This window comes from Hemitrygon akajei, unplaced genomic scaffold, assembly GCF_048418815.1.
Source record: "Hemitrygon akajei unplaced genomic scaffold, sHemAka1.3 Scf000050, whole genome shotgun sequence".
In the NCBI taxonomy this organism is placed as follows: domain Eukaryota; kingdom Metazoa; phylum Chordata; class Chondrichthyes; order Myliobatiformes; family Dasyatidae; genus Hemitrygon; species Hemitrygon akajei.
In genome coordinates this window covers 3007046-3032733 of record NW_027331936.1, presented here as the reverse complement: position 1 = coordinate 3032733, position 25688 = coordinate 3007046, and the positions used below count along the sequence as shown (strand labels likewise).

Below are 25688 nucleotides of genomic sequence, written 5' to 3'. Positions count from 1 at the left end.
TAAGGTGGAAGGATTCAATTTTACAAAACCTAGCAATTTTCAATTATCTGAAACAGAAATACCACAAAAGTTATTAATTTCAAACTTTCTGCATAATCACTCAAAGAGTTGAACTACACGTGCAGGTACCGAGCGCTGGATAACTTCAGGCCGCGAACTTATCAAACAACCAACCTCCTCCCCCCGTACAGATCCGGCAGCTAAAAAATTGCCACTGCACCCCTGCTCCAGCCGTCCGGTAGAGCTCGGACCCGGCCCTTTCCCAATGCAACGGGCCCACATTTACACAACACCGGGATCATTCCCTACTCACCCCTGCTCGAATCAGAGAACCGCCAAACAGCTGCAGTCGGCACCGCGCATGCGTTCACAGGCGTTTCTCCGCAGCACCACCGGTGGCCGGCGATCCACACAGCGCCACCAGTGGCCGGAGATCCGCACAGCGCCACCAGTGCCCGGAGGCCGGAGGGACAACGGAGAGGAAAATCACAAACACGACAAAGTCTGCAGATCCTGGAAATCCAAAGCAACACAAACAAAATGCTAGCCAAACACAGCAGGCCGGGTAGCAACGGGAATGGAAACCGGAATGAAAATGTTTGGACACCGGGAAGTCCCGCTCGGAGCGGATAGTTCAAAGGTTAGTTTATTATTAAAGCAGATATCCATAAACCACTGAGTTTTTTTCTTCTCCAGAGAACCACGAAACAAAGAAAGAGCATGAAAGTCGTTCACAGGGAAAAATCAAACCTACCCCACCCCCCGGATCAAGAAGTACGGGATCCCAATCTTCAAACCCCAAAAACCACACCTCCCGCACAAAAGGGAACAATAATATCGACCCCCGATAAGAACACTCCTACCCCGCACAACTGCGGAGGAGCTGGTGTCACCAGTGTGGAGGTGGCCGCATCGGGAGCAGCGGACACAAGAGGCGACCCCGGAAGATTCACAGGTGAAGTGTCGCCTCACCTGGAAGGATGTTTGAACAATGGAGAGAGATCGACCGTCCGGCCCTTTCACTCTGATACCCCGAACTCCACAGCAAATCCGTCCAAACGAATCTGGGTGAACTTTAATGACCAATAAATATAATTCCTCTCAGCGATCAGCTGTCTGAATGATTCCCTGACTCTGAGAGGAAGGGGTATCTATGGTCCACACTGTCAGGGTGTTGAGTTTACCAGGAGACAAAGACTGCAGGGACGAGAGGTTTTCTGTTGACTAATAACTGTGTGTGGACCCCGCTGGCAATTCTGGTGTTGTGACCCGAATCGAGACAAACACCACGCTGCCCACTCCACCAACAACACGGCACAGCCGGACACATAACAGGGGACTTTACATCTCATAACACTGGATTCAGTGATGAAACCCGTGATTAATGTTGTTGTCCCACTGAAAAGTCCATTAAGGTGCTTTTAAATGCCACTGCTCGCCCACAGGTGACGTCACACAGCTCCCCCCCACGCGCCTGACGTCACACATGGGCTCCCGACACCGGGATCTGCCCTCACGTGCGCGGTGTCTTACGTCACTCACGCGCTGCTGAGCTCGAGCTTTATCGGTTTAACGGCTGGGCTAATAATCACGTGACCAGCCCCTCCCCCACCGCTGTCAACAGAGGAGTCAGGAGCTGCGCTATTCCCATTGGTGCGGAGCGATGTCAATCACAGCTTACAACCAGTCGCGGGGGCGGACAAGCCGAGTGGGCGTTACCCCGCTGAGTCTGTCTCCCGCTCAAGCGCCGACCGCCTCATCAGAGCGGAGAAAACCTCAAAGTAAATGTCCGCTTTCTGATTTATTTCCATTTCCCTCCGAGGGAAGTTGGGGCGTTTGTGAAGCGTCTCCCGCGGCCGGAGTCTGATGTATCGCTGAGAGGTAGGAGGAGACCGCTCGGCCCGTCGGTTTGATGCCGGTTCCCCGGGGAGGGAGGGAGAGGGGGGGATTTTATTGAAAGGGTAAAGATGGTGAGAGAGGGGGCGGACAGGATGTTTGTCCTGGTGGGGACAGGAGGGGCTCATCTGTGGAAATGTCTGAGCCCACGGTGGTGTCGAGCAGAGGATTCACCACATTGGGGGCAAACACCGGCAGACTGTTGCCCTGCAAGCGGGGCCAATGGTCCGGGCAAAGTGACAATTATTTGGGCTTTGTTGAGATTGTACCTGGAATATGGTGTAAAATCCCGCTCCCCATACTAACACGGGTTATACAGACCAAAGGACAAACTGCCGGAGGAACTCAGTGGGTCGGGCAGCATCTGTGGAGGGAAATGGACCGTCAACATTTCGGGCCGAGACCCTCCCTCTGGACTGAGTGTGGACGGGAAATAGTCAGAGAAAAGAGGTGAGGGGTGGGGATGGGTCAAGAGCTGGGGAGAGAGAGGTGGATCCAGGTGAGGGGGAGGTGGGAAGGTGGAAATAGTGACAGGGGTGGGAGGTGAGTAGTTGGGGCAACACGGGGCTGCAGAAGATGGAAATTAATTCCATAGAGGATGAACAAAGAGGTTAGAGAGTATTTGTTACAGAGAGTGCAATGAAGATTCACCTGACTGATCCCTGGAGTGGTGGGGTCATCATATGAAGAAAGATCAAATGTGATAACCCTTTCATTTAGAGAATCGGGGACTGAGAGGTGAACACATTGAAATGCACAACATCATTACCGGTTGAACCAGGGATCCCAGTCTCTGAAACAGGGATGGACGGTCCGGGACTGTGATGAGGGTAAATGTCTCCATTCCGAGGGTGGTGAATGTCTTTAAATCCACACCACAGCGGGGCGGTGAAGTCTCGGTGATCGTCCTCACATAAAACAGAGGCCGGCAGATGTGTGGGGACCGAAGGGATCGAGGAAATGAGGATCGGACAGAAACATGTGGCTGAGAAGGGAGAGCAGCCGCCATCTTGCTGATGGTTAGAGGGGCTGAATGGCCGCCTGCTGTTTCTCACTTGATGTTTCAGTGTTCCTGTCCAGCAAGGCTCCAGAGGAATGTGAATAGAAATTAGTGTTTATAAACACAGAACTGATATAAATGAAATGTGAATATTTCCTGATTTGGTCTAAATTATGTTTTGGACCGGGATGGGAATTGAGCCGGTGACTCTGTGACCTGGAGGTGGAGGGAAAGGGATCGGGGAAGATATGGTGATCAAAAATAATCATGTATCTGGGGTCAATATGGAGTAATGTGGAGAATGCGGCGGATGGGTCGGGCAGTGTGTGAGGGGAGAGGAGCAGAGTCACCGGTTCAGGAGGGAGACGCTCCACCCGTCACCTGAACCCGTTTCCTGTTCACATTTTTTCTGCAGATCTGCAGCATCTGTGGGTCACTGCTCTACGTGTCCGTGTAGCTTCACCTTTCCCCGTTCAGACAAGGCAGTGAGATCCGGATCGGTCACGTCCTCTCGCTGTGGGTGGACAATGTTTTTTTCTCTGCAACAGTTTCTGCATGTTTCACTCCACTGTTTTGAGGTGCTGAAGTGCAGCCGATGTTTCTGGGTGGCTGACCCGTTTATGTGAGAATTTAGCCTTTTCTATTTATCTGAGCTTCTCATAAATGTGTAAAATTTAGTTCAGCTTCACCTCAGAATTTCCAAACCAACACCCAGTCAGTCAAATTGCTCCACACAATTAAAATAGCTTATTACATTTTTTTCCATTTTTGTACTATATATATGTATATTCTTATTTTAAATCACAATTGTTAAAATCTTTTGTTATGAATTAGGATCTACTGCTGCCACAGGGACAACGAATTTCATGACATATGCTGGTGCTATCAAACCTGATTCTGATATGATATGGGAGACCCACCACCGGTCAACTGATCCCAGTTACTGCAGATCGTAATGTGAGATTGAAGCATTTTCCACATATTTGCTTTCCTCAGAAATGACAACAGTTCAGTTTCCTTCTGAGGTTCCAAAGCAGAAGCTCAGTCTGTCTAATATTTCCACACAATTAAAATCGGAAATTTGTTTATTATCATCATGTACTGAGCTACAATGAAAATCCTGCCTGATGTACCATCCACACAGATGGATACATTACAACGGTACATTGAGCTGATATACGACAAAACAATAACTGTAACAAAGCATTATTGCTGCAGAGAAAGTGCAGTGCAGATAGACATATGGTGCAGGGTCACGTCGAGTTACATTGTGAGGTCGAGTCCATTTTATCATTCATTTGGCTTATAACTGTAGACAGGAAGCCGTCCTTCAGCCTGGTGTTACGCACTTTAAGGCTTTTGTATCTCTCCGCCAATGTGGGAGCGGGTTTGCAGCAAGAATGTCCAGGTTATGAGGGTCTTTGTGTACATGGCCTGCTTTTCCGAGGGAGGGGAAGTGTAGGGAGAGTCCATGGAGTGGAGGCTTGTTTCTCTGATGTTCTCTGCTCTCCAAAGTTCTCTGCAGTTCCTTGCAGTCATGGGCAGAGCAGTAGCCAGACGAAGGTGTGAAGTATCGACAAGGAGCTCAGAGACCTCGGCCTTCACCCTGCCTTGTGTAGCTGGATCCTGGACTTCCTGTCAGATCGCCGGCAGGTGGTAACAGTGGGCTCCATCTCCTCTGTCTCTCTGACCCTCAGCACACATAACCCACAGGGTTGTCTCTTTGGCCCTCTCCTTTACTCTCTGTGCACCCATGACTTGTGTTGCCACCCACAGCTCCAATCTGCTATTTAAATTTGCTGACAGCACTACATTGATTGGCCTAATTTGAAATACTGATAACAATCAATCAAATGCCTTCTGACAAGGCTCGGTCCAAACAAACTTTTCACCCTTCTTCAGGAGATTGGTCAGAGGAAGAGCAATAGCAGCAAAGTTCTTACAGAACTTACGATAAGATCAATCCATTCCCAGAAACCTTCTAAGAGCCTTCTTAGCAGTCAAAATAGGAACTTGAGAAATTGCCTGGACTTTTGCCCGAACAAGAGCCAACTTGCTTTGACCTACAACATAGCCAAGACAGGTCACACTGGCATGGCCAAATTCACTCTTAGCCAAGTTAACTGTAAGGTTGTCCTAGGAAAGCCTGTCAAATAGCTTTTCTACTGCAGAGATATGCTCTTCCCAAGTGCCACTCCCTGTAACTAAGTCATCAATATAGGTATCTGTGTGTTCTAACCCTCGAATTACAAAATCAGTCATTCTCTGGATGTTCCTGGAGCATTTTTTCTTCCAAAAGGCAAAACATTGTATTCATACAATCCAGATGGTGTCACAAATGCAGAAATTTCTCTACCTCTGTCCGTCAATGGAACACACCAATACCCTTTCAACAGATCAATCTTTGTAAGAAATTAGCTTTTCCAGCCTTATCGATGCAATCATCCACCCTAGGGATAGGATAGGCATCTGTTTTTGTTACTGCATTTACCTTTCTATATTCAGTGCAAAATCTAACACTGCAATCAGGTTTGGGCACAATAATGCAGGGTGACTCCAATCTCATTTTGAAGGCCTAATAATACCATTCTCCAGCAAATACTCAATTCCCTGGTCAGCCAATTTACACTTTTCTACGTTCATGCGAAGTGGGTGTTGTTTAATCAGTTTGGCTTCACCAACATCTACATTATGTACTACGACTGTGGTTTGCTTGGGAACATCGGGAAATAAATCTTTAACCTTCAGAATTAATTCCTTCAGCTGCTGTTGTTGCTTTGGCTGCAGATGAGACAACTTGTTAGCAATGTTTTCTGGAACAACCGAGTTCATTAGCCTAACTGGGACCATGTTTGGCTTGTAAAAAGTCTCAGACAAGTGAATTGTTTCATTCTCAGGGTTGCCAGTTTCATTTGTTTTGACAACAACACACATAGATGGTACCTGCTTGTCAAAAAAGGCTTTATCATATTTATGTGTACCACCTGTGTTAGTTTACGTCGGTTGGATGTTTTAATAACATAATTCACATCATTAATTTGAGAGACTATTTCATACGGTCTATTGAATTTCGCCTGAAGTGGATTCGTTAACATAAGGCAAGCACCTTATCTCCCACCTGGTATTTTCTTTCGCTAGCCCTGTTATCAAACCAACACTTCATTTTGTTTTGAGAAATCTTTAAGTTTTGTCTCGCTAGACTACTGGCTTGGTGTAGTTTATTTTTGAACTTCAAAACATAGTCTAACAAGTTAAAATGTACATCCCCATCAATCCACCTTTCCTTTTAACAATGTCAAAGGTCACTCTGCGACCAAATACAAGTTCAAATGGAGTAAAGCCCAGTGATTCCTGTACTGACTATCTTTCTGTGGACAAAAGCAAATGTATTCCTTCATCCCAGTCTTTTCCATTTCCAACGCAATATGTCTTAATCATTGTTTTGAGGGTAGAATGAAATCTATCTAATGCCCCATGTGATTCTGTATGGTACGCAGATGATGCAAGTTGTTTTGCTCCCAATTCAGAAATTACCTGCTGGAATAATCCAGATGTAAAACTACATCCTCGATCAGACTGGATTTCTTTAGGCAAATCGAATAAAGTGAAAATCTTGGTAAGAGCCTTCGCCACAGATTTAGCTTTAATATTTCTGAGAGGTATTGCCTCTGGGAATCTGGATGCAGTACACATAGTAGTTAGCAGATACTGATGGCCAGCTTTAGTCTTTGGCAATGGGCCATCACAATCCACTATAACTTTGGAAAAGGGTTCACCGAATGCAGGTACAGGCCACTGGGGTGAGCTCATTCGGTTTACCCACAACTTGACAAGTGCCTTTTGGAAACTCTTATTCAGGGTAAACATAACTTTATGAGTTAAAGCAAACTGTTCTGCTAATCCAGCAGATTCCTGCATAGTGGCAGCATCTAAATTTCCATCTAAATACGTCTTTATGTCATCAGGGACATAATTCTTCAATTAAAACCAACTCTTTCAAGCTGTTAAAATCATCATTTACATGTTCAGATGTACACCAGCGGTCAATACACACAAATTTCTCATCAGCAAATTCCATATAAGTCTGGTTCACAGATTTCATCAAATTTCTAAACTTTTGCCTGTCTGCTTCTGGGACCAACTCATAAGCTTTGAGCACAGCCTGTTTCACTATGTCATAATGTGTGGTGCGTGGCCATGTGGTTAAGGTGTTGAACTAGCGATCTGAAAGTCATGAGTTCGAGCCTCAGCCGAGGCAGCGTGTGTGTCCTTGAGCAAAGCACTGAATTACACACTGCTCCTGCACATTTATAGCCCAGTGGCGATGATTGGGGCAGCATAAATAAATAAATAATAAGCTGCTTCAGCAACTGTCAAAGCAGAATAGGCTTGCTAAGCCTTCCTCTTAATTACACTTTGTAAGATAATTTTCTTTCTGCTTTTCTGCCTCTCCAGCCTGAAACTGCCTCCATCTTTAATTTTTCTAACTTGTACTGGAGCTCAAGCTCACTAGGTTTACTTTCAGGAAACTCCAACTCCTCCACTTTAAACACACCCTCAGATACATAATGTTCAGCTATTATCCTCTGCATCTGTGCCCTCCTCATTGTCAATTTCACCTTAGCAAGTATTAACGTTTTAGCAATACTCAACAACTCAATCATTCTGGTGTCCTCTAATGCCTGAGAGGTTCACACTTCCAGATATCTATCAACATCCATTGCTGCTGATTTTCCACACACAAATAAATCAAAAGAGATTTCCTCAATGAAATTGATATCAAATCAATCCTTAAATTTGTTCATATCCCAGACGCAGGCCCCATTTTGTTACAAACCGTAACACTTTAGAAACGAACCAGCAGCAACAGACTACTCCCAGAGGCCACACATTTTAATTCCACGTCCCATTCCCATTCTGATATGTCTATCCATGGCCTCCTCTACTGTCAAAATTAATCCAAACTCAGGTTGGAGGAACAACACCTTATATACCGGCTGGGTAGCCTCCAACCTGATGGGATGAACATTGACTTCTCTAACTTCCGTTAATGCCCCTCTTCCCCTTCTTACCCCATCACTGACATATTTAATTGTTTGCCTGTTTTCCATGTCTCTCTGGTGCTTCCCCCCCACCTTTCTTTCTCCCAAGGCCTCCTGTCCGATGATCCTTTCCCTTCTCCAGCTCTGTATCACTTTCGCCAATCACCTTTCCAGCTCTTAGCTTCTTCCCACCGCTTTCGGTCTTCTCCTATCATTTCACATTTCCCCCTCCCCCCACTACTTTCAAATCTCTCAGTATCTTTCCTTTCAGTTAGTCCTGACGAAGGGTCTCTGCCTGAAACGTCGACAGTTCTTCTCCTTATAGATGCTGCCTGGCCTGCTGTGTTCCACCAGCATATTGTGTGTGTTGTTTGAATTTCCAGCATCTGCAGATTTCCTCGTGAGCGTTATGTGTATAAATATAACTCCCAAACTATTGAGCTCGTGGGAAACAAGGCTTGGAGTCTTGAGATGGTAAAGTATGAAAGTTCAGTTCAACCACAGAATAGGTGATGAGAGAGATATTTGTAATCCAGGATAAATGTTGAGAGAAGGCAATTATGTCGTATTCCACAGGTTCCATGGTGGTAAAATGAGACCAACAGTCGCTGTAGATTTTATCTGTCATCCTTCCAAATCCACATACTAATTATCACCCGAATTGTCTTGTCATAACGGGTATCATCTTCAAATGAATTACCACACCACAGCCAGGCAAGGGTTAACACATAAGTCCTCTCCACAGGATACCCCAAATCAGATCCACTCCTATGGATCAAATAAGGTGACAACCACACATTTGATGTACGGTGAATCGATAATTAACCCACCCTTGTGGGCAAAGGAAAGTTCCAAACAGTGACCCTTGGCCACTAGTTCCCTGGTTTTGATCCTTCCATTTTTCCTCCTTCGTCTCTGTCTGACTCTGAGTGTCTGTGTCCTCGGTTAAAACTAAACAAGCTGCAAGTCAGACTGATTTGCCTTCTTAATCTCTCTATTTCTCTCTCTTAAAATGACAGTCCACAGCAAACAAAACCTAGGGATTCATAACAATGGCCACTCCCCATTGTGAGCTGACAGGTGTGCCAGTAGGTGGGATGACTGAGTGAATCCTTTCCCACATTCTCAGCAGGTGAACGGCCTCTCTCTAGTGTGAACTCGCTGATGTTTCTGTAGGGTGAATGACTGAGTGAATCCCTTCCCACAGATTGAGCAGGTGAACAGCTTCTCCCCACTGTGAACTCGCTGATGACTCTGTAGGTGGGATGACTGAGTGAATCCCTTCCCACATTCTGAGCAGGTGAATGGCCTCTCCCCAGTGTGAATTCGCTGGTGTCTCTGCAGGTTAGCTAACCGAGTGAATCCCTTCCCACAGACTGAGCAGGTGAACGGCTTCTCCCCAGTGTGAACTTGCTGATGTCTCTGTAGGGTGGATAAATGAGTGAATCCCTTCCCACAGACTGAGCAGGTGAATGGCCTCTCCCCATTGTGAACTCGTAGATGATCCTGTAGGGTGGATGACCGAGTGAATCCCTTCCCACAGACTGAGCAGGTGAATGGCTTCTCCCCAGTGTGAACTTGCAGGTGATTCTGTAGGTTAGCTAAGTGTGTGAATCCCTTCCCACAGATTGAGCAGGTGAACGGCTTCTCCCCAGTGTGAACTCGGTGATGACTCTGGAGGGTGGATGACTGAGTGAATCCCTTCCCACATTCTGAGCAGGTGAACGGCCTCTCTCCACTGTGAACTCGCTGATGACTCTGTAGGTGGTGTGATTGAGTGAATCCCTTCCCACAGACTGAGCAGGTAAACGGCTTCTCCCCAGTGTGAACTTGCTGGTGTACCAGTAGGGTAGATGACTGTGTAAATCCTTTCCCACAGACTGAGCAGGTAAACGGCTTCTCCCCAGTGTGAACTCGCTGGTGTACCAGTAGGGTAGATGACTGTGTAAATCCTTTCCCACAGACTGAGCAGGTGAACGGCCACTCCCCAGTGTGAACTTGCTGGTGACTCTGTAGGTTGAATGGATCAGTGAATTCCTTCCCACACTCTGAGCAGGTGAATGGCTTCTCCCCAGTGTGAACTCGCTGGTGAGCCATTAGGTCAGATGACTGAGTGAATCCTTTCCCAGAACTTCAGCAGATGACCAGCCTCTGCCCAGTGTGGTGTGAACTGATTGGTGTGTCCACAGGTGGGATGACCGACTGAACCCCTTTCTCACACACAGAACAGGTGACTGGCCTTGCCCAGTGTGAACTTGCTGATGTACCTTCAATTGTGATAACCGAGTGAATCCATTCCCACTGTCTGAGCAGGTGAAAGGCCTTTCTCCTGTGTAAAATGATGGGCTTGCGAGTTGGTCAGATGACCGAGTGAATCCCTCCCCACAGTTTGAGCAGGAAGAGTGGTCAATTGGATTCCTTGCTCCACTTCTTAACTGGTGTGCTGTGTTTGAGCTTCCTGGAGATGAATTCCTTCTCATTTTTAACCTGTAAAAAGATTTACAAAATCCATCAATGGGTGTAGGACAACATTTCAGATGAGATTACTTGAGTTGCCAAGGTTTGATCTGGTATCACACTGTTACAGTGAGGTTCAACGAAAGTTGAACAGAGAAATCATCTTCTAACTGGGCACAGTGCTGGTATCTGGAATGACCATCAATTCTCTGATGCTCTTCCTGTCTCTATAAGAATGGGGCATTTCTGCCGTCTCCAGTCTGTGCCTTGGCTCAGTTTTACTCTCTCCATTGATATTATTCCTTGTTCCCACTGAGCTGCATGGGTGCCTGGCCCCACAGTAACTGAAACAGTCTCACACAAATAGTTTTTCTTGACGTGCAGCTGGGACCTTCTTTTATGTATTATTAACTTAAAGTGCCACAGTTTTAACGCCATATAAAAAAATCCTGCTGAAATGACTGGTTGGTTCACACAGCTATCAAAAGGGGTTAGAGTGAATTTTTGTATTATTTCAGGTTCTTGTCACAATCATAGAAAATTTCAACACAGAAACAGGCCCTTTGGGCCATCTAGTTTGTGCTGAACTATTTAAACAGCCCACTCCCACACCTCTACCATCCAGGTACCAACACAAACCTCTTAAATGTTGAAATCGAGCTCGCATGCACCACTTGTGCTGGCTGCTCATTCCACAGCCGGATAACCATCTGTGTGAAGAAGTTTCCCCTCATGTTCCCCTTAACATTTCGCCTTTCACCCTTAACCCATGGCCTCTGGTTGTCGTCCCACCCAATCTTCGTGGAAAAAGCCAGCTTGCTTTAACACTAACTGTGCCTCTCTATCACAATCAAATCTCCCCCTCAATCTTCTGCATTCCAAGGAGTAAAGTCCTGATTTGTTCAATCTTTCCTTATAACCTCCAGACATGGCAACATTTCTCTGAAATCTCTGAACTTCTTTTACATCTTTCCTGTAGGTAGGTGACCAAAACTGCACAGAATTCCCCAAATTAGGCCTCACCAATGTCTTCTGGAAGTCAACTTAACATCCATCTATTATTATCAGTACTTTGGTTCATGAAGGGCAATGGGCTGAAATCATTCTTTCCATCCCTATCTACCTGTGATACCACTTTCAGTGAATTAAGGACTTGTATTCCTAGGTCCCTTTCTTCCACAACACTCCTCCATGCCCGACCAGTCACTGTGAAAGACCTCCCTTGGTAGGTCATACGAAAGTGCAACAACTCACACTGGTCTGCTTTAAATTCCATTTTCCATTTCTAAAACCATTTTCCCACCTGGTCCAGATCACACTGCAAGCCATGATAGTCTTCTCGCAGTCCGATAAACCCCCAGTTTTGGTGTCATCCACAAATTTGCTGATCCAGTTAACCACACTATCATACAGATTACTGATATACATGACAAAGAACAACAGATCCAGCACTGATCCCTGTGGCACACCACTAGTCACAGGCCTCCACTCAGAGAGGCACCCATCTGCTACCACACTCTGGCTTCTCCCAAAGACAGTGTCTCATCCGATTTACTGTCTCATCTTGAATGCTGAGTGACTGAACCTTCTTTACCAACCTACCATCTGACACTTTGTCAAGTGCCTTGCTAACGTCCATGTAGACAACATCCACTGCCTTGTCTTCATCCACTTTCCTGATAACTTCCTCAAGAGACTCTATAAGATTGGTGAGAGCCATGCTGTCTATCCTTTATCAGTCCACACCTATCCAAATACTTACAGTATATACTTGGTTCCTGCACACACATTCCAATAACTTTCCCAGTTCTGATGTCGAGCTCACCAATGTATAATTTCCTAGTTTATTTTTACAGCCTTTCTTGAACAGCAGAACAACATTGTCTGTCCTCCAATCCTCCAGTACCTCACCTGTCACTAAGGATGATTTAAATATCTGTGCTAAGGCCCCAATAATTTCTGCACTTGTCTTCCGCAGGGTCCTAGTGAACAACTTCTCAGGCTCTGGGGATTGATCCACACTAATTTGCCTCAAGACAGCAAACCCCGCCACCTCTGTAATCTGTACAGGGTCCATGAAGTTGATGCGGCTTTGCCTCACTTCTATTGACTCTGTATTCATCTCTTGAGTAAATACGGATGCCAAAAAAATCTCCCCAACTCTATGTTATCCCTTCATATGGATTACCATTCTGATCTTCCAGAGAATTATTTTTTTCCCTTGCAATCTTTTTGCTCTTAACATATCTGCAGAATCCCTGAGGATTCTCCTTCACCTTGTCTGCTGGGGCAACCTCATGTCTTCTTTTATTTCTTTCATAAGTGTTCACTTGAATTTCCTGTATTTCATAAGTACCTCATTTGTTCCTATCTGCCTGTACCTGGTATGCACCTCCTTTTTATTGATCTGGGAGAGGAAAGCCAAAGGGGTGATAGATCTGCATGGTGGGAGGTGGGGGTAAGGAGGGTTAAACTAAAGTTGCAGGGGGAATGGGAGCCTGAATAACAGAACAAGTAGTGGAGGGATTGTGGAGACAGTTGTTGATCAGGCCTCAGACAAAGTCAGGAATGAAAACGTTGAGCATGGTGCAGTGAATATGCTGAGCCCTGTATATTTCAATACAAGGAGCAGTGTTGGAAAGGTGGATGTGTTCAGGGCATGGATCAACACCTGGAATTATGACACTAGGATCTGGCAACAGTGGACTGAGACAGGCTGATTTATGGCAAAGGTGTGCTTGGTAAATGGGAGGCCTTCAAAGCGAAATTTTGAAAGTACAGAGCGGGAATGTCAGAATAAAAGGTAAAGATTGAAACTGTAGGGAAACTTGGATTGCCAGAGATATTGAGACCATGGTAAAGCACAAAATGGAATTCCATAACAGGGATAGGCAGTCCGTTTCTTATGGAGTATCAGAAAAGCAAGAGAACACATAAGAAATAAATCAGGATGGCTAAAAGATGGCATGAGGTCGCTGTCACAGAAAAGGTGAAGGATAATCCTCAGGGATTCTAGTGATAGATTAAGAGCAAAAGGATTGCAAGGCACAAAGTTGGTCCTCTGGAAGCCCGGAATGGCAATCCACGTGTGGAAACAAAGCAGATGAGGGAGATCTTAAATATTTTTCCATCTCTATTTACTCAGGAGATGGACAAAGGGTCTATGGGAGTGTGGAAAAGTGGCATTAACCATTTCAACCCTGGGGGGAAAAAACACTCCTCTGGCCACTCACACGCTCAATACCCCTCATCATTTATACACCAAAATATGTCTCTAAATATAAACAAGGAAATTATACATTGCACAATCTACTTTCCACGATTCAGTACATTTACACAGACAGGTGTGTAAAAAGGGCCCAAAGAATATCAGGGACAAACAGGCCCAATTCACCAGAACCACAAACTGTTCCTGCTGCTACCATCCAGGAAACGGTATCACAGCAAAAGGAGCAAAAGGCTCCGGGACATCATCTTCTACCAGGCCATCAGACTGATTAATTCATGCTGATATAATTGCATTTCGATGTTATATTGACTGTCCTATGTGCAAACTATCTATTATAAATTACTATAAATTACACATTGCACATTTAGATGGAGATGTAACGTAAAGATTTCTACTCCTCATGTTTATGAAGTATGTATCTAATAAAGTCAATTCAATTCACCCTCTCCACTATCTGTTCTGTCATTCTGGCTCCCATTCCCCCTACAACTTATTTTAACCACATCACCCCCTCCCCTGCTCATTACCACTAGCAAGCCTTACCACTAGGATATTCGTCCCCTCTTGTTCTGTTCCTCTAACTAACGAATCCCCTATCAGCCTTTTGACTTTCCTCTGCCAGGTAATTCCCCCCAACAGTTTCTAAAGTGATCCACCTGTTGTTGTGGGGGATGGCCACTAGAGTACTCTGTAATGGCTATTTAACCTCATTCCCCTTCCTGACTCTCACCCAATTTCCTGTGTCCTGCACCTTGGGTGTAACTCACCTCTATGCATGTCACATCTATCACCCCCTCCAACTGCTGGATGATCTGGAATTCACCCATTTCAAGTTGCAGCTCATTGAAGTGCAGGGTTACAAACTGCAGCTGGATGCACATCTTGTAGGTGAGGGCATCAGGGACACTGGAGGTCTCCCCTCCTTCCCTCCAATACCTCTCTAATTTGTAATAATCTCCCCTCTAACTTATAATAACCAGTGTGCAGATAAATCTTGTACTGTGCATGTTTTACCCAGTGACAAGATGTGCACAGTGAATTTTATATAAAGAGGTATTCATCTTAACAGCTAGCAAATCACTGTCAATAGGAACTTTGATCTCCTCTGGGTTTGATCCAGTTCATCTGCACTCTCACACAACCTATGTAGCAGGCCTGTAACAGGAAATGGAGGATATTCTCACCAAAGTTTTTGCACATTGTCCATATGTGGTTTGCTTGCTAAATTATGCTTTAAAAAGTCAGATTTCCAAATATCACTCCACTTCTTCCCACTTGCAAATTCTCCAGCAACTCTTGCATCACCAAAATGCAAACAGGCATCACTAGTTTCTGTATTCTACATAAATATTTCCTCTGAACCCTCCCCCAATGACTGACGGTGCTGGACTCAGTGATGGTATATGAAGGGGAGGGCAGTAGCCTGTCTCACCGGAGTCTGGCACATGTGTGATGTGAAAGCTACTTGTTGCCCAAGACAAAGGTGTTTGATATCATTATGTACACAGAGAGAATTGGACAAAACATGTTCTCACCGGTAGAAAAGTCCAGAGCAAGAGGAGGTAGAGCAAACAACACACACAAAAAAATGGAGGAGCTCAGCAGGCCAGGCAGCATCTATGGAAAAGAGTACTAATGCTGATTTTCTGAACTGCTGATGTAAAAAATTTTGTTCCCTTTCTCTGAGTTCCTAATCCTTACATTTAGATAGCTGGAGCTCAGCTCTGTCTGAGAGATCCATCGGTTCCCATTCCCTCATCAACCGGAAGCTCCCCGGGGCCCGTGTACGGATCGTGGGGCTGAGAGAGAGGGAAGAGGGCAGGACTGTCCCGGGGTTGCTGGTCACGGTGTCAGAAATTCAAAGGAATTATCCCGAAGTCGGTGTTTAAGCTAAAAACACGGAGAATCGCTCTTACCCGCAGCCGACATTTTCAAGGCCTTCTGTGTACTGCGCGCATGCGTGATACTCGGGGACGTCCTCAGCCTGACGCCTGCGCATTTCATCGGCGCTTCAGCGCCGGCGAAATTCTTAACGCCTGGCCCTATGGGTAATCACGGTGCCATTAAATATTTCTGCAAGCACCTGTTCAATGTCCATACCTCATTTTTTCGTGTGTGTATAGAAAAATCTGCAGCTGTTTTAACGCAGAAAGCGGCTCCTATAAGCAATATACTCAATATCAACGTGTATCTAATGCCAAAGTAAAATGCAGATATAAAACACAGGAGATTCTGCAGTTGCTGGAAATACACAGACGCACACACACAAAACGCTGGAGGAACTCTGCAATTCAGAGAGCAACTAAGTAGCGGAGTAGACAGGCTAGACACGCTGAAGGTGCTCGGCCTAAACGTTTCCTTTTTATGCCTCTCCACAATTGCTGCCTGACTGTTGATTTCCACCAGTATTTTGCAGAAATTAACCACCTTTTTTTTCGATCAACCAGTTTCCAAATGCTTCTAATCTTTCTTTTGTAGCCACATCCTGTTGGTCTGATTCCTCCTCCTCGTAAACTCTAGACCCCATCTCTCTTTGCAGCCCCAAAGCCCTGACTCAATCTGGCAACTCTTTGGTTTCTGACACTGCACCATCGAAGATTCACTCGCTAGCCTGCTGTCACACTTCAGAGGCGCATTGTGGTACGAGACCGCAGGTTCGCTAACTGTGAGTGTCGCTTTAAGTGCCTGAGTGAGGCGGGGCAGTGACGTCAGACACAAAGGGGGAGGGAGGGAGAGAGAGAGGGGGAGGGAGAGGGGGAGGGAGAGGGGGAGGGAGAGGGGGAGGGGGAGGGGGAGGGGGAGGGAGAGGGGGAGGGAGAGGGGGAGGGGTAGGGGAGGAGAGGGGGGAGGGAACGTCAAAACCACAGTGAGCTCATCGTCTTATTCAGACTGGAGAAAATCATGCGGGTGTATAGGATGATGAGAGGCATTGGTCGTGTGGATATCCAGAGGCTTTTCCCCAGGGCTGAAACGGCTAACACGAGGGGGAATAGGTTGAAACTGCTTGGAAGTAGGTACAGAGGAGATATCAGAGCTAAGTTTTTTTTTAAGCAAACACTGATGTGTGTGTGTGTGTGTGTGTGTGGAATGCACTGCCAGCGATGATGGTAGAGGCGGATACAATAGGGTCTTTTAAGAGACTCTGAGATAGGTACATGGAGCTTAGGAAAATAGATTTCTATGATTCTGTGAAATTTATGGGAAATCTCCTATCCCACAGAGTGGTGACTAGTTGCAACCTGTCACCTCAGGGAGAGTGAGAGGGGAACAGCAGGGGTAGATTTTGATATACGGATATGGAACAGAAACATGGGCAGGACCAGATGGGCTGAGTGGCCTTTCTAGTGTACATTGTGAGTGTGGTAGAGACAGTAAGTACCTGAGACACGGGATTTGATACAGAACTGATTTACCTTTCACAGATCCACAATATTAAACACCAGTCTAGTTTAAGGCTAACATCAGCAGTACAGACTCCTCCAATGCTCAGTGACCAGGGTTCAGTCCTGGGTGCGATGAGCAGCCACAAGAAATGCAGAATCTGACAGTAACCGTCCCTCATGAACCTGCAGCTGCCTTCAGTTACTGTGATGGTTAGACTTTTAACACAGAGATGATTTGAACTTCCTCCCTGATGTAGGAGGTTTCAGACCAAATATGTAGGGGAGAAGGAAAACAAAAAGATAATAAAGTTGCGTGCACTGTTAGGGATAAGCAGAGAGGGTAAGAGGTGGAGAGTTTCTTAAATGCATTTATTTTAATGCTAGGAGCATTGTAAGAAAGGTGGATGAGGTTAGAGCATGGATTGATACCTGGAAATATGATGTTGGAACTATTAGTGAAACATGGTTGCAGAAGGGGTGTGATTGGCAACTAAATATTCCTAGATTTCGTTGCTTCAGGTGTGATCGAATTGGAGGGGCAAGAGGGGGAGGCGTTGCATTGCTTGTCCAAGAAAATATCGGGGTGGTGTTTTGACAGGATAGATTAGAGGGCTCGTCTAGGGAGGCTATTTGGGTGGAATTAAGGAATGGGAAAGGTATAGTAACACTTATAGGGGTGTATTATAGACTACCTAATGGGGAGTGAGAATTGGAGGAGCAAATTTGTAAGAAGATAGCAGATATTTGTAGTAAGCACAGGGTTGTGATTGTGGCAGATTTTAATTTTCCACACATAGACTGGGAAGCCCATTCTGTAAAATGGCTGCATGGTTTGGAGTTTGTAAAATGTGTGCAGGATAGGTTTTTGCAGCAATACATAGAGGTACCAACTAGAGAAGTGGCAGTGTTGGATCTCCTGCTGGGAATGAGATAGGTCAGGTGATGGAGGTAAGTGTTGGGGAGCACATACCATTTGATCACAATACCATTTGTTTCAAAATAATTATGGAGAAGGATAGGACTGGTACCAGGGTTGAGATTTTTGATTGGAGAAAGGCTAACTTTGAGGAGATGCAAAAAGATTTAGGAGTGGATTGGGACTATTTGTTTATGGAAAGGATATAATAGAGAAATGGAGGTCATTTAAAGGTGAAATTTTGAGGGTACAGAATCTTTATGTTCCTATTAGTTTGAAAGGAAAGGTTAAAGGTTTGAGAGTGCCATGGTTTTCAAGGGATATTGGAAACTTGGTTAGGGAAATGAGAGAGATCTATAATAAATATAGGCAGCATGGAGCAATTGTGGTGCTCGAAAAATATAAAGAATGTAAAAAGAATCTAATATAAAGAAAGTAAAAATGTAAAAATAAATTAGAAAAGCTAAAAGAGGATATGAGGCTGCTTTGGCAAGTAAGGTGAAAATGAATCCAAAGGGTTTCTACAGTTATATTAATAGCAAAAGGATAATGAGGGATAAAATCGGTCCCTTAGAGAATCAGAGTGGACAGCTATGTGTGGAGCCAAAAGGAGTGGGGGAGGTTTTGAAAAAATTATTTTCATCGGTATTCACTTAGGAGAATTATATTGAATTGTGTAAGGTAAGGGAAACAAGTAGGGTAGTTATGGAAACCAAGAGGATAAACGAAGAGGAAATACTAAAGCTTTTAAAGAATATAAAAGTGGACAAGTCTCTGGTCCTGACAGGATATTTCCTAGAACCTTGAGGGAAGTTAGTGTAGAAATAGCAGGGACTCTGACAAAAATATTTCTAATGTCATTTGAAAGGGGGATGGTGCCGGAGGATTGGCGTATTGCTCATGTTGTTCCATTGTTTAAAAAGGGTTCTCAGAGTAAACCTAGCAATGATGGGCCTGTAAGTTTGACATCAGTGGTGGGTAAATTAACGGAAAATATTCTTAGATATGGTATATATAATTATCTGATTAGACAGGGTCTGTTTAGGAACAGTCAATGTGGATTTGTGTGTGGAAGGTCACGTTTGATAAAACATATTGAACTTTTTGAAGTGAGTATTAGGAAATTTGACAAGGGTAAAGCAGTGGATGTTGTCTATATGGACTTCAGTAAGGCCTTTGACAAGATTCCACATGGAAGGTTAGTTAGGAAGGTTCAATCGTTAGGTATTAATTTTGAAGTAGTAAAATGGATTCAACAGTGGCTAGATGGGAGATGCCAGAGAGTAGTGGTGGATAACTGTTTGTCAGGCTAGAGGCCGGTGACTAGTGGTGTGCCTCAGGGATCTGTACTGGGTCTAATGTTGTTTGTCATATACATTAATGATCTGGATGATGGGGCGGTAAATTGGATTAGAAAGTATGCAGATGATACTAAGATAGGTGGCGTTGTGGACAATGAAGCAGGTTTTGAAAGCTTGCAGAGAGATTTAAGCCAGTTAGAAGAGTGGACAGAAAGATGTCAGATGGAGGTTAATGCTGATCTGTGAGGTGCTACATTTTGGTAGGTCTAATCAAAATAGGACATACATGGTAAATAGTAGGGCATTGAAGAATGCAGTAGAACAGAGTGATCTATGGGCATAGATAATAGAATGATGGTGAATAGTCCCCTGAAGGTGGAATCTCATGTGGATAGGGTTGTGAAGACAGCTTTTGGTATGCTGGCCTTTATAAATCAGAGCATTGAGTATAGGAGTTGAGATGTAATGTTAAAATTATACAAGGCATTGTTCAGGCCAAAGTTGAAGTACTGTGTACAGTTCTGTTCACCGAATTATAGGAAAGATGTCAATATAATAGAGAGGGTACAGAGAAGATTTACTAGAATGTTACCTGGGTTTCAGCACCTAAGTTACAAAGAAAGGTTGAACAAGTTAGGTCTTTATTCTTTGGAGCATAGAAGTTTGAGTGGAGACTTAATAGAGGTATTTAAAATTATGACGGAGATAGATGGAGTTGTTGCGGATAGACTTTTTCCATTGAGAGTAGGGGAGATTCAAACAAGAGGACATGATTTGAGAGTTAGGGGGCAAAAGTTTAGGGGTAACACAAGTGGGAACTTCATTACTCAGAGAGCAGTAGCTGTGTGGAGGAGCTTCCAGTGGAAGTGGTAGAAGCAGGTTCGATATATTTTTTTAAATGGATAGGTATATGGACGGTAATGGAATGGAGGGTTATGAGCTGAGTGCAGGTCAGTGGGATTAGGTAAGAGTAAGCTTTCAGCATGGACTAGAAGGGCTGAGATGGCCTGTTTCCATGCTGTAATTGTTATATGGTTATATAATAACCATCCGGAAATTATATTACAGGATGAACAAGCAGGAATAACTCCCTCAATAGATATAACCATTCCCAACACCCACATCTTCGTCAACCAATGGAGCACCTCACAACAGGTATTGTTTCTGTCATCAGTCAGGCAACCGAATTATTTTCTGTCAATCAGCTTCGAAGTGTTCCTACTCTGTTATTCGGTTCCACTCCCTGCTGCTGATTCCCTTCTCATGATACGTTCTTACCCCAAACATCTTCCAGAGCCCCACACTCTACCCTGTGCAGACCTGCCTCTGGTTTCTGATCATGATTCTTTGAACATCCAACTGATGGTTTCCAATTCTACTTCCAGTCTTTAAAGGACACTGGTGTTTTCAACAACCCTTTGTAAGCAGGAAAAATGACCCATAAAATGGAAATGAGTCATGACTGAGGAGGTTAACTACCAATGTCATTCTTCCTCAGCCCAGAGATTTGAGGGGCGAAGAATTTCAGACAGAACCGCAGTCAGCTCAACTTCTTCAGTCTGCAGGAAATTCAAGGGAAACCTCTTCACCCACAGAGTGGTGACTGTTTGGAACCCATCACCACAGGGAGAGTGAGAGGTGAATAACAGGGGATGATTTAAAAGGACTGTCGTGGAATTGAATCTCGGCAAGGTCGAGGCAGCCTGAGTTGACTCTCTACTGAGCACTACGTGTGTTATATATTCACTAAGTACCAGAGACAGAGTTTAAACTAGAACTGATTTATTTGTCTCAGGTCCAGAGTATTAAACACATCTCATTAAAGGTGAATGTGCAGCAGAAGAAACTCCTCCCATGCCCAGTGACCAGGGTGCAGAACTGGGTGTGGTGAGCAGCAGCAATAATTGCAGAGTTCAGCACCGACAGTCAATCTCGAAATTGCATTCCCAACGGTGATGGACACACATCCAGTGAACGGTCTCTCCAGTGTGAACTCAATGATGCACATTTGGTTGATTTGGCTGAGTGAATCTCTTCCCAAAGTCCGAGCAAGTGACCAGAGTCTCCCCGGTGTGAACTGACTGGTGTGCTCGCAGGTGGGATGACTGAGTGAATCCCTTCCCACAGTCTGACCAGGAGAATGGCCTCTCCCCAGTGTGAACTCGCTGATGTACCTTCACTTGAGATGGAAAAGTGAATGCCTTCCCACATTCTGAGCAGGTGAATGGCCTCTCTCCAGTGTGAACTCGCTGATGTGCTTGTAGGTGGGATGACTGAGTGAATCCTTTCCCACACTCTGTGCAGGTGAACGACCTCTCCCCAGTGTGAACTCGATGTGCTTGCAGGTGGGATGACTGAGTGAATCTTTTCCCACAGTCCAAGCAGGTGAACGGCCTCTCACCAGTGTGTACTAATTGGTGTTTCAGTAGGTGAGATGACGACCTGAACGCCTTCCCACAGTCTGAGCAGGTGAATGGCCTTTCCCCACTGTGACCTCGCTCATGTAGCTTAAGATTAGATGACGAAGTGAATCCTTTCCCACATTCTGAGCAGATGAACGGCCTCTCCCCAGTGTGAACTCGCTGATGTAACTTAAGTTGGAATGATGTAGTGAATTCTTTCCCACAGTCTGAGCATGTGAATGGCCTCTCCCCAGTGTGAACTCGCTGATGCACCTTAAGGTTAAATAATGAAGTGAATCCTTTCCCACAGTCTGAACAGATGGAATGGCTTCTCCCCAGTGTGAGCTCGCTGATGTGCTTGTAGGTTGGATGATGAAGTGAATCCCTTCCCACAGACTGAGCAGGTGAATGGCCTCTCCCCAGTGTGAACTCGCTGATGTACCTTAAATTGAGATGATGAAGTGAATCCTTTCCCACAGTCCAAGCAGGTGAATGGCCTCTCCCCAGTGTGAACTGACTGGTGTGCTTGTAGGTAGGATGACTGAGTGAATCCCTTCCCACAGTCTGAGCAAGTGAACGGTCTCTCCCCAGTGTGAACTCGCTGATGTACCTTAAGTTGAGATGATGAAGTGAATCTTTTCCCACAGTCCGAGCAGGTGAACGGCCTCTCACCAGTGTGAACTGACTGGTGTCTCAGTAGGTGAGATGACAACGCAAATCCCTTCCCACAGTCTGAACAGGTGAACGGCCTCTCACCAGTGTGAACTGACCGATGTGCTTGTAGGGTAGCGAATCGTGCGAATGCCTTCCCACAGTCCGAGCAGGCGAATGGCCTCTCCCCAGTGTGAACTGACTGGTGTGCTTGCAGATGAGCTGACAACGTGAATCCCTTCCCACAGTCTGAGCAGGTGAATGGCCGCTCCCCGGTGTGAACTCGCTGTTGAGCCATTAGGTCAGTTGACTGAGTGAATCCTTCCACACAAATTCAATGTGCACTGACTGGTGTATGCAACAGGCAGGAAGACTGTCTCAATCCATTCTCACCCACAGAACAGATGAATGGCCTTGCCCATGGTGAACCTGCTGATGTACCTTCAGTTGAAATGACCGTCTGAATCCATTCCCACTGTCTGAGCAGATAAATGGATTCCCCCGTGTAAATTGACAGCATGCCAGTCGGTCAGATGATCGAGTGAATTCCTCCCCACAGTCTGAGTAGGAACGATGATCGAGTGAATCCCTTGTTCCACTTCTTAAATATCTGGACATAGACAACAAAATGGCGTGATGTGTCAGACAAACCCGTAGATAATTTCCTTATCGTTTTTAACCTGAAAAAAGATTTATAGTACATCATAAAGTGAAGGACAACATTTCAGATGAGATCAATTGAGTTGTCAAGGTGTGATCTGACATCACACTGTCACAGTGAGGTTCAACCCAAGTTGGAGAGAGAAATCATCTTCCAACTGGGCACAGTGCTGGTATCTGGAATAAGAATGGGGCATTTCTGCCATCTCCAATCTGTGACCTGGCTCAGTTTGACTCTCTCCATTAGTATTATTCCCTGTTCCCAATGAGCTGCAAATGTGCCTGGCCCCACAGTAACTGACCTCTCTCACACAAATACCCTTTGTTGATGTGTAGCTGGGATTTTCTTTTATCTACTGTCAATATAAAGTGCCACAGTTTTGAAGCCATGTAAACATTTCCTGCCCAGATGAATGGTTGGTCCACACAGCCGTTAAAAGGAATTAAATGAATAATCATATTATTTCAGGTTCTTGTCAGTCATAGAAAAGTACAACACAGAATCCAGCCCTTTGGGCCATCTAGTTTGTGCTGAACTATTTAAACTGCCCACTCCCATATTCCTACCATCCAGGTACTTATACGAACCTCTTAAATGTTGAAATTGAGCTTGCCTGCACCACTTGTACTGGCTGCTCATTCCATACCCGAATGACCGTCAGTGTGAAGACGTTTCCCCTCATGTTCCCCTCACCTTTCCCCCTTAACCCATGGCCTCTGGTTGTAGTGCCACCCCATCTCAGTGGTAAAACCCAGCTTGCATTTACCCCATCTATAAACTTCATAATTTTGGTATACTTCCATCAAGTCTCCCCTCAATCTTCTACATTCCAAGGAATTCCAATTGTGGGGAATTTTAACATGCGAGTGGATTGGGAAAATCAGGTCGGCACTGGATATCAAGAGAGAGAATTTGTAGAATGTCTCCAAGATGGCTTTTTAGAACAGGTTGTTGTTGAGCCCACTAGGGGATCGGCTGTACTGGATTGGGTATTGTGCAATGAACCGGAAGTAATTAGAGAGATGGAAGTGAAGGAACCCTCAGGAAATTTTCGAATGGAAAAAGGATGCAACCATTGCTGACAAGAGAAGTCAAAGCCAAAGTAAAAGCGAAGCAGAGGGCATACAAGGAAGCAAAATTATTCGGAATACAGAGGATTGGGAAGTTTTTAAAAGCTTACAAAAGGAAACTAAGAAGGTCATTAAGAGGGAAAACATGAATTATGAAAGGAAGCTAGCAAATAATATCAAAGAGGAGACTAAAAGCTTTTTCAAGTATATAAAGAGTAAAAGACAGGTGACAGTAGATATAGGACTGATAGAAAATGATGCTGGAGAAATTGTAATGGGAGATAAGGAGATGGCGGAGGAACTGAACGAGTATTTTGCATCAGTCTTCACTGAGGAACCATTTGACAAGGTGCCACACATGAGGCTGCTAAACAAGGTAAGAGCCCATGGAATTATGGGAAAGTTACATATGTGGATAAAGCGTTGGTTGATTGGTGGGAAACAGAGAGTGGGAGTAATGGGATCCCATTCTGGTTGGCTGCCGGTTACCAGTGGTGTTCCACGGGATTCTATGTTCGGGCCGCTTCTTTTTACATTGTATATCAACGATTTGGATTATAGAATAGATGGCTTTGTGGCTAAGTATGCTGACAATACAAAGATAGGTGGAGGGTCTGATAGTGCTGAGGAAACAGAGAGTCTGCAGAGAGATGGATAGATTGGGGGAATGGACAAAGAAGTGGCAAACTAATTACAATGTCGGAAAGTATCGTCATGCACTTTGGTAGAAGAAATAAACGGGCAGACTATTATTTAAATAGGGAGAGAATTCAGAGTTCTGAGATGCAATGGGACTTAGGAGTCCTCGTGCAGGATACCCTTAAGGTTAACCTCCAGGTTGAGTCGGTGGTGAAGAAGGCAAATGCAATGTTGGCATTCATTTCTAGAGGAATAGAGTATAGGAACAGGGATGTAATGTTGAGGCTCTGTCAGGCACTGATAAGACCTCACTTGGAATACTCTGTGCAGTTTTGGACTCCTTATTTAGGAAAGGATGTTCTGTCTTTGGAAAGGATTCAGAGAAGATTCACTAGAATGATTCCAGGAACGAGAGGGTTAACGTATAAGGAATGTTTGACCATTCTTGGACTGTACTCCTTGGAGTTTAGAAGAATGAGGGAAGACCTGATAAAAACATTTCGAATGTTGAAAGGCATGGACAGAGTGGATGCGGCAAAGTTGTTTCCCATGGTGGGAGAGTCCAGTACAAGAGGGCATGACTTAAAGATTGAAGGGTGCCCATTCAGAACAGAGATGCAAGAAATGTTTTTTAGCCAGAAGGTGGTGAATATGTGGAATTTATTGCCACGGGCCGCAGTGGAGGCCAAGTCATTGGGTGTATCTAAGGCAGATATTGATAGGCATCTGAGTAGCCAGGACATCGAAGGTTATGGTGAGAAGGCGGGAGAATGGGACTAAAGGGGAGATTGACTGGATCAGCTCAAGATAAAATGGCAGAGCATACTCGATGGGCCGAGTGACCGACTTCTGCTCCTTTGTCTTATGGTCTTATGGAATAAAGTCCTGACCTGTTCAATCTCTCCTTACAACCCAAGTCCTCCAGACCTGGCAACATCCTTGTGAATTTTCTCTGAACTCCTTCAAAGTCTTTACATCTTTCCTGTAGGTTGGTGACCAAAACTGCACTCAATACTCCAAATTAGGCCTCACCAATATCTT

The 25688-nt window shown here is 45.0% G+C and overlaps 1 protein-coding gene across 1 annotated transcript in view; it reads right to left on the bottom strand.

The window, feature by feature from the left end:
- Positions 1-25688, bottom strand: part of LOC140721130 (uncharacterized) — an 80786-nt gene that overhangs the window by 8616 nt on the left and 46482 nt on the right. Inside the window, 3 exon segments of the mRNA XM_073036006.1 lie at positions 9668-9935; positions 21719-21899; positions 21985-22403. Coding sequence (XP_072892107.1) covers positions 9668-9935; positions 21719-21899; positions 21985-22403 — 868 coding nt within the window.